Raw genomic sequence first — 9,664 nt, 5'->3', positions numbered from 1 at the left:
GAAGGAGGGGAAAGTTTGAAGGTGGGGCTGAGAATGGCTTTGTCTGACCCCTTAACCCAGTCCCAACTCCTCAGCTGGCCCTTTCTCCTGGGAGTCTCTTGCTACTATCTGTGTCAGAGTTCACTCGTGATGCCCTAAGGGGCAGGGCCTTTGGGAAATAAAGGAGAAAAAGCCCAAACCAAACAAATAAATTCTTCCTTAGCAGGGTTGGGAAAGATAAGCTGAGATGTCTCTTTTGGGTTAACCATTGGCTTAATCTGGGTTCCCCCAAATAGCAGAGCCTGAGCAAGGACTTGTGTATAGGTAGTTTATTTGGGGAATGAATCTGTTTTGTATGGTTAAAATAAGGAGGAGATCAAAGTATGAGTTCATGAATCACACAGTTTATTGCCATACAAAGAGGTCTTTCTTTTTTACAATTCTTAAAAAGGGGGAGAATAATGAGAACAAATCTCACAGGGGATACACTCAACAGACAAGGTAAATTAATCACATAATGAATGAGTTCCAATTTCATTTAGAGTCCAATTATTAAAGTTCAATTGAGGCTGAGCATGGTGGCTCATGCCTGTAATCCCAGCACTTTGGGAGGCTGAGGCGGGTGGATCATCTGAGGTCAGGAGTTCAAGACCAGCCTGGCCAACATGGTGAAACCCCGTCTCTACTAAAAATACAAAAATTAGCTGGGCGTGGTGGCAGGCACCTGTCCCAGCTACTTGGAGGCTGAGGCAGGAGAATTGCTTGAACCTGGGAGGCGGAGGTTGCAGTGAGCCGAGATCGTGCCATTGCACTCCAGCCTGGGTAACAAGAGTGAGATTCCATCTCAAAAAAAAAAAAAAAAGTTCAATTGCCCACTTAGGATGGCAGGCTTTTGTGGATGCAAAGTCCAGTCAGAGTTTGAGGCACTACTTTCTAGGAGAGGTTCTCGGGAGGGACAGCTTGACCAATACAATGGAGATCCATGAAGATACGTGAGGTCTCTTGCTGCTAGAGAGCGGTGCCAGTGTTGTGAGATGAGGCTTCAAAAATAGCTTCAAGCCTTCCAGAGAGTGGCCTGGCCACATCCTAAGCTCTCCAAGTGTCTGTCAAAATCTTGGGTTTCTATGTGTTTTGGAGTCCAGTGGTTGAGGTCAGTAGCTCCCACGTGGGGTCTGATAAGGTGTGACATAACATTCCCTTGGCTAGGGAGAGTTCACTGCATGTTCTAATCACAGTGAAACAATGTCACTCTCACAGCAAAGTGAAAGTGTTTGGAATCATTTAAAGCTACATAACAAAATCCCAAGGAATTGGAGGGGAGGGCTGGGAAGAGTCAAGTAGGGAAGGAGGGAAAGAGAATGGCATCCACGGGTGTATTCGTGAGTTGATCAAGTTGGTCACTACTATGGGCAAACAGAATGCTATCATTTTAGGAGCTGTATAGAACTACCTCAGAATTGCCCACTGGAAGACTGGAAGAGCAGAGTATTTTTCCAGCAGTACCTGCCTGCCCTTTGGTCAAAGTTTGTCCCTTGAGGTGTTCCTTTGCACTTCCAGGTTTACTCATGTGTCAGAGTGGGCAGCGGATTCCTGCAAGGGTCCCAGGTTGCAGTGCCAGAGATGCAGAATACCAGGTGCAGCTGAGGCAAGGTGCTCTCAGGTTACACCTGTTCACAGCTGGTTGTCACAGCAAAGCTGGGCTGGGAAGATGTAAGGCCAGGTGTGTAATACAACCTCAGAAACGTCAAATGTCCTTTTCTGTCTTATGCAAATAGGACTACAATTCAATTTAATTCTCAGAGTCAGGATCTATGTTTTTTCCCTTGGGGTAAAGATGAATTCTTCCTTTAACCGCTTTTCTAGCAAAGCATAATCCTCAAGGTGTAATTTCAGTATAGTGATTTATTTTTAACCCTGTGGTACTATATGCCTAATGTTCTGAAACACTGTCACTGGAGCAAATCCAGGCTTGAGTCTATCTGTGAAACGGGCACAGAAAACCAAGTGCATCTTCCCTTCATGATTCTCCCAGTCTTCAAGGCTGTATGTGCCTGGAGCTGGGGATAAAGAAGATAGCCTTAGCTCTCAAGAAGCTCACAGAATGGATGGACAGAGCCAACAGTTTTATTTGTTTGTTTGTTTGTTTTTTGAGAGAGTCTCCCACTGTTGCCCAGGCTGGAATGCAGTGGTACCATCTCAGCTCACTGCAACCTCTGCCTCCCAGGCTCAAGCAATTCTTCTACCTCAGCCTCCCACATACCTGGGATTACAGGCATGTGCCACTATGAAGGGCAGGGTTTCACCACATTGGCCAGGCTGGTCTCAAACTCCTGGCCTAAAGTGATCCACCCGCCTCAGCCTCCTACAGGGCTGGGATTACAAGCATGAGCCACCGCACCCGGTCTACAGTTTTATTTAAATCTTTGTCAGGCCAGTACTTCCCTCCTCCTGTTTTCATCCTCCTGTATTTGTGAGTTTCATTCATTCTCTTCATTCTATTCATTCCTTCTCTGTACTTTACCTAAACATAGTTGTGAACCCCCAAAATCTGAGCCAGATCAATTTAGGAAGTTTATTTTCCCAAAGTTAAGAATGCACGCAAGTGAGATGGCCTCAGGAGGTCCTGACATGTGCCTAAGGTGGTTGGGACACAGCTTGGTTTTATACATTTTAGGGAGATATGAGACATCAATCAACATATGTAAGATGAACATTGGTTCAGTCTGGAAAGGTGGGACAACTCCAAGCAAGGAGGGGGCCCCCAGGTTATAGGTAGATAAGAGACAAATAGTCGCATTCTTTTGAGTTTCTGATGAGCCTCTCCAAAGGGGGCAATCAGATATGCATTTATCTCAGTGAGCAGAGGGTGATTTTGAATAGAATGGGGGCAGGTTGGCCCTAAGCAGTTCCCAGCTTGACTTTCCCCTTTAGCTTAGTGATTTGGGGGCCCCAAGATTTATTTTCCTTTCACATAGCTCCGCCACTGATGTGTCCTGGTATCTTCTCTCCTCAGCCTGTTTCTCATCCTGGAAACTGAGGTGTGCTGGCGCAGGGCGATAGCGCGGTGGGGCGGGGTTGGGAGGAAACCCTTATCTGTGGCCGATGGCCCTCCGTTGTTCTATTATTAAAACTCTGGGAAACTGCTATTCTTAATTGATTTTTAAAGGCCCTGAGGAACAAATCTTTAATTTTTTTGTTTTTGTTTTTGTTTTTGTGAGACGGAGCGCTCTGTTGCCAAGGCCAGAGTGCAATGGTGCAATCTCGGCTCACTGGAACCTCCGCCTCCTGGGTTCAAGCGATTCTCCTGCCTCAGCCTCCCGAGTAGCTGGGATTACAGGTGTGCTCCACCACGCCCAGCTAACTTTACTGTTTTTAGTAGAGACGGGTTTTCGCCATGTTGGCCAGGCTGGTCTCGAACTCCTGACCTCAAGTGATCCACCTGCCTCAGCCTCCCAAAGTGCTGGAATTACAGGCGTGAGCCACCGCCCCCGGCCTTTAAATAAATTTCATCTGATCAAAAGAAATTTGAAAACCAACCAACCCTAATGAGCTCTAAAGGCAGCAACACGCACAGGACCTGGAAAGAGCCTCTTCCTCACTGGAGTTTTCCTCACTTCGGGGAGCGGCGCCTTCACCTCCCGGCCTCAGCCCCCGAGGCTGAAACCCTTTCCGCACCTGGCTCCATCTCCCTGGCCCTCGCCCCCGCCCAGCGGTCGGGGAGCGAGAAGGCGGCGGGGGATCTGGCGCCCGGCTTAGGGGCGAGACGGCCGCACCGGGAGCCTAGCGATCAGGGCACCTTGGGCTGGAGGAGGGCCAGCCGGGCGCCCGGGGCGGAGGAGGCGGCACGGCGGCCCCGGCACAGCCACGCCGTCGTGAGCCCCGCCCAGCGTAGCCCCAGCGCGCGCTTCGTGTGTAGGCGCGTCCGGGTGGCGGAGGCCGCAGGCCGCAGGAGTGCTGGCGGAGGGGCTTCCAGAAAGACCCTGCGGCAGCGCCCCCACTCGGCTCTCCCCGCAGGAGCGCGGGCACCTGCGCGGCGCCGGGTGAAGGCGAGCGCCTCGGCGAGCCCTCTGCAGCGGAGCCCCCTGCCCATTTGGTTTTGGGTAAGAGGAGGGGTCCGCGTCTCTGCAGCTCGGGCGGGAGGCCCTGGCGCCCTCTACTCGGTTTGGTTCGGCCTCACGTGTTCCTTTAGCTCGGAAGCCGGGATACGGGTGGGGAAGGGGGGCTCGCGCTCTACAGGCCGAGCCCTGCGGCCGCAGCGGGGTAAGGGTAGGAAGGCCGATCGCGCCCAGACCCTAGGGGGTCCTCACTCGCCTCCCTCTCGGCTTCTCTGTCGGCCCCTCCAGCAGCATGATCTGGCATTTATTATTCGGAATAATGTGCCAGGCAGGAGGAGGCCCTGGGTTAAACACGCGGCCCTGCAGCTCCCAGGTGAAACGACTCATCGTTTCCTGCCGGCGCATCTTACTGAAGGGGACCCAGGCCCCACGAAGGGAAGGAACCGTCCTCAAGGTCACGTCGTAGTCAAAGGCCGAGCCCAGACCGAAGCCAGGTGTCCTGCCTTCTAGCCCCGGGCTCTAGGCCCTGTCCCCTTCCCGACCGAATCTCCCAGTCCTGTCCGCTTCCCTCCTCCCCCTCCTCCCGGGTCCTCCGCAAGGCTCTGTTCCCGGGGTTTGGGGAGTCCTCCCTCCGCGCCACAGCGCCCTGGGGAAGAATGCTGGACGGCAGGCAGGCCATAGGGCCAGAGAAGGAGGAGGAGCCGCGGGGACAGGCTGGGGATGCCAGAGTGGTGGTGCGCCCGGGACTGGCCAGGGTGGGAGCCCAGGCGGCGCACCCGCGCGAGGACAAGGGGGCTTTGGCTGGGCGGTGCTGTCTCAACCAATGGGAAGCGCGGCCCTGGCCGAGCCCCCTCTCTCCCCGCCCTCCGGCCGGCCGTTGGGAAGCGCGGCTCTGGGATTGGCTGCGCCGCCGTCTCGGGCGTTCTCGCGCTCTGCTTACGTGCTGGCGCGCGCCTGATAGATACCCTGTGGGTTTGAGCGCTCGAATCGGTCCCTAGCGGCCCAGGCGCCTTGGGCGTGCGTCCTGCGCGCGGCCGCCTCCAGGCTGCGCCCTTCTGGGGAAGTGTTTGGTGCCGCGCGCGGCGTCGAACTCCGCGTTTTTTTTTTCTTTTCCAGCCAGTCAGACTGGAAATCTGCCTGTAGTCAGCTGATGCAGAGTCACCCTGCAGTTCCTACTTTGAGGGGTTGCAGAAGCACATATTTCATTATGGAGGGCCGCCTGCAGGCCTCGCGCTGACAGGATCTTTTGTGACGCTGCAAATGTCCTGGTCAGTGTCCTTCTTTCTACAAGAGGCGTTGGAGCCGGGCTCTGCATAGGGCATATATATCCCTGGCTGGCAAGGAAGCTGACCCTTGAAATTTGTGAGGCTTTCATATTCACTCAGTACACACTTACAGAGCCTCTGCTTCCTGTCAGGCACCACACGGTAAATATTCGGAGGAGCAAGAAGAGAGTGATTCAACATTTGGGTCTTGTCTGTAGGGTGCTCAGGGTCCAGGTGGGGACTGGTGGTAGGATGGGGGCTTGTGAATGTTTATAAACAGAAATCCCTCGAATACGACCCTGGCTAGGTAGGTGCTGTTACAGAGGCACAGAAGGGAGGAGATTGGGCGAAAGATTTTTGAATTAGGGGATTAGAAAAGGCAGCTTGGGAGAGTTATTTGAACCAGCTAGGACTTGGTCAGATGCAGTCAGTTTGGTATAGGATGAGCAAGGCTCGGAAATTGGAAAGTACAGGGCTTGTTGAGGGATGGTGTAGCAAATGGTTTAATGAGTACAGGAGAAAAGTATAGTTGGAGATACGGTTTGGAGGAGCCAGGTGAGGACTCGGGGGCTCAGCTTGTGCCCTCGGGTTTGAAATGCAGTAAGCACTTGTGAATAGAAAGGCTGCTTAATCATTTGCACTACTGTCATTTTTTACACCTAGACCAAATATCTTGGAAATGGCTTTGATTCTTCCTTCTTTCATATCCTACACTCAATCTGTTGGTAAATGGTAGTAGACTCTACCTTCAATATAAAGCCAGATTTACCAATTCTAATCCCTTCCATGGTTTTCACCAAGGCTGGTGGACATTTCTAAGGAACACGTTTTCACATCTCACTGGAGTGCTGCAATATACAACCCTCATGTCTGCACATGGTGGCGGTGGATTACTGCCACAGATCCTAACTGGTCTCCCTGCTTCTACTCTAGTCCATCCTCAGCTTATTATTAACCCAATGAGAGTTATCTTTTTAAAAATGTAAGTCTGATAATGGCACTCCTCTTCTTAAAACTCTTTTTTTTTTTTTTTTTTTTTTTTTTTGAGACAGAGTCTTGCTCTGTTGCCAGGCTGGAGTACAGTGGCGTGATTTCGGCTCACTGCAACCTCCACCTCCTGGGTTCAAGTAATTCTCCTGCCTCAGCCTCCTGAGTAGCTGGGACTACAGGCGCGCGCCACCACACCCAGCTAATTTTTGTATTTTTAGTAGAGACGGGGTTTCACCATGTTGGCCAGGATGGCCTCGATCTCTTGACCTCGTGATCTGCCCACCTCGGCCTCCCAAAGTGCTGGGATTATAGGCGTGAGCCACCACACCCAGTCAAAACTCTCCTAATTCATTTAATTATGTACCAGCCAGGCGTGGTGGCACACACCTGTAATCTCAGCACTTTGGGAGGCCAAGGTGGGCAGATCATTTGAGGTTAGGAGTTCGAGACCAGCCTGGCCAACATGGTGAAACTCCGTCTCTACTAAAAATACAAAAATTAGCCAGGCATGGTGGTGCATGCTTGTAACCCCAGCTACTTGGGAGGCTGAGGCAGAAGGATTGCTTGAACCCGGGAGGTGGAGGTTGCAGTGAGCCAAGATTGCACCCCTGCACTCCAGCCTGGGTGACAGAACGAGATTCCATCTCAATGAATCAATCAATCAATATTGTGTGTCTGCTGTGTGCAGGGCACTGTTGTACATGTTGGAGATACAACAGTGAACAAAACAGACAAAAATTCCTGTTCTCAAAGAGCTTATATTCTAATGAGACTGAACAACAACAACCAAGATAAATACGTACAACATGTAGAATGCTATAATGTAATAAAGGGCCCAGGAGGAAGAGAAAATGGAAGCAGAGAAGGGGGATAGGCAGGGTTGGGGTGGGATAGATGGGGTGGCCAGAGAATGTCTTAGTAAACATTTTGGTAAAGGACTGTGGATATTGGGGGAAGAGTGTTCTAGGTAGAGAGAACAGTAAGGACAAAGGCCCTAAAGCAGGAGCTGGCTTGCCATGTTCCAAAGACAGCAAGAAAAAGCCACTGTGACCAAAGTACAGTGAACCAGTTAGGAATGAGGTCAGAGAGACGATGGAGACCCAGAACGTGGAGGGCCTTGTAGGCAAACTCTAGATTTTGGCTTTTACTCTGGCAGGAGTTTGGTGAGGCGTGACATGATCTGATTTATGTTCCGCAAGATCCTGCAGGCTGTTTTGACCAGAATCTGAAGGAACTACAGTGGAAGCGGAGAGTCTAGCTGGGAGGCTATTGCAATAATCCAGGCAAGAAGGGATGAAGGCTTGGACTAGACTGGTAGCGGAGGATCCTAGATATATGTGAAGGTGGCATTGATAGGACTTGCCGAGCACTGGGCTGTGGAGTGTGCAGGAAAGGGGAATCAAGAATGAGGAAGATTTAGAGGAACAGGTCTGTGGGACAATAGCGCAGGCTCAGTTTTGGACAGGTTACATTTGAGATACCTAGTAAACATTCAAGTGGAGATGTTAGATGTGCAGTTGTCCGAGTGCAGGGGAGAAAGTTGGGTTGGAGATCAACCTTCGGGAGTTGGCGGCATGTGAATCATATTTAAAGCTATGAGTGCTCGTCGTGGTGCTGAGAACAGACCAAGAACAGAGTCCCGAGACTCCGTTGTTCAGTGGCCTGCCTTTAATTTGGTAGGCAAGCCCTGTTCTCCTAGTGAAAGAATGCCCGCTTGATCTGGCCGTTGTAATTATGGCAGTTTTGACAGCTCGGGTAACGCTTTGTCTTGGGGAAGGACAGAAGAGGAGTGGAATGGAATGGGGGAAGCACATGTTCCTGTGTCATTATAAGGTCATTATAAATGAGGCATTCCCAGAATAGGGGTCAAAACTGAGAATTAACACACCTCATACGCTGTTGGTGGGAATGTAAATTAGTACAACCACTACAGAGAATAGTTTGGAGGTTCCTCCAAAAACAAAAAATAGAGCTACCATAGGATCCAGCAGTACCACTGCTGGGTATATACCTAAAAGGAGGGAAATCAGTATATCGAAGAGATATCTGCACGCCCATGTTGGTTCCAGCACTTTTTACAATAGCTAAGATTTGGAAGCAAGCTATCTGTCCATCAACAGATAGATGGATAAAGAAAATGTGGTACATATACACAATGGAGTACTATTCAGCCAGAAAAAAAGAATGAGATCTGTCATTTGCAACAACATGGATGGAACTGGAGGTCATTATGTTAAGTGAAATAAGCCAGGCACAGAAAGACAAGCTTTGCATGTTCTCGCTTATTTGTAGGAGCTAAAAATTAAAACAATTGAACTCATGGAGATATAGTAGAATGATGGTTACCAGAGGCTGGGACAGGTAGTGAGGGTCTGTGCAGTGGGGAGAAGATGGGATGGTCAATGGGTACAAAAAAGTTAAAAAGAATGAATAAGAACTAGTATTTGCTAGCATAACAGAGTGACTATAGTCAATGATAATTTAATTGCACATATACAAATAACTACAAGAGTATAGTTGGATTGTTTGTAACACAAAGGAGAAATGCTTGAGGGGGTGGATACTCCATTTTCCCTGAGGTGATTATTACACATTGTATGCCTTTATCAAAATAGTACCCCATAAATATATACAACTATGATGTACCCACAAAAATAAAAAGTTAAAAATAATAATGTTCTGCCTTCAGTATGTTTTAGCTACTATTGATTTGGCGGCAAGTGGCAGAAACTTTCAGCTTGCTTAAATTACACAGAGACTGTAAAGGCACAGCATGGCTTCCGGAGCTGGGGGCCAGGAGGGAGGCGGCTGCTGCTGCTGTTGCTTTTCTCCCTCCCTCCACCTCCACCCCTGCTGCTTTCTGCATGAGCATCTTATCCCCCCACCCCCTGCAGATTGGCTTTCTCCCTCTCTCTGTGGCTTCAGGTGGAGTGTAGCTGCCGTCCTCCCCAGCTCCCCAGTGGAGCGTAGCTGCCGTCCTCCCCAGCTCCCCAGTGGAGCGTAGCTGCCGTCCTCCCCAGCTCCCCAGTGGAGCGTAGCTGCCGTCCTCCCCAGCTCCCCAGTGGAGCGTAGCTGCCGTCCTCCCCAGCTCCCCAGTGGAGCGTAGCTGCCGTCCTCCCCAGCTCCCCAGTGGAGCGTAGCTGCCGTCCTCCCCAGCTCCCCAGTGGAGCGTAGCTGCCGTCCTCCCCAGCTCCCCAGTGGAGCGTAGCTGCCGTCCTCCCCAGCTCCCCAGTGGAGCGTAGCTGCCGTCCTCCCCAGCTCCCCAGTGGAGCGTAGCTGCCGTCCTCCCCAGCTCCCCAGTGGAGCGTAGCTGCCGTCCTCCCCAGCTCCCCAGTGGAGCGTAGCTGCCGTCCTCCCCAGCTCCCCAGTGGAGCG

At 51.1% G+C, this 9,664-nt stretch overlaps 2 protein-coding genes across 4 annotated transcripts in view; one reads left to right on the top strand and one right to left on the bottom strand.

Annotated features, from left to right (window-relative positions):
* Nucleotides 1-363: 363 nt before the first annotated feature.
* Nucleotides 364-4,842, bottom strand: LOC103890341 (translation initiation factor IF-2). The gene is given in 4 exon segments (XM_054553139.2): nt 364-3,795; nt 3,798-4,137; nt 4,140-4,254; nt 4,256-4,842. Coding segments are annotated over 4 exon segments (723 nt in total). The 5' UTR covers nt 4,339-4,842; the 3' UTR covers nt 364-3,610.
* BDH1 (3-hydroxybutyrate dehydrogenase 1) overlaps nt 3,876-9,664 on the top strand; it is a 46,545-nt gene continuing 40,756 nt past the window's right edge. Inside the window, exon 1 of one of the 3 annotated variants that reach the window (XM_024241218.3) lies at nt 3,876-4,079. The gene's annotated coding sequence lies outside the window, so the exon portion shown is untranslated. Of the gene's footprint in view, nt 4,080-4,938; nt 5,303-9,664 lie in introns of those variants that run through there. The other 2 variants (XM_024241219.3, XM_054553138.2) reach the window with 2 other exon arrangements.

This window comes from Pongo abelii, chromosome 2, assembly GCF_028885655.2.
Source record: "Pongo abelii isolate AG06213 chromosome 2, NHGRI_mPonAbe1-v2.0_pri, whole genome shotgun sequence".
Classification (NCBI taxonomy): domain Eukaryota; kingdom Metazoa; phylum Chordata; class Mammalia; order Primates; family Hominidae; genus Pongo; species Pongo abelii.
Note: the sequence above shows the minus strand (reverse complement) of the source record. Positions and strands in the feature narration are given on the sequence as shown.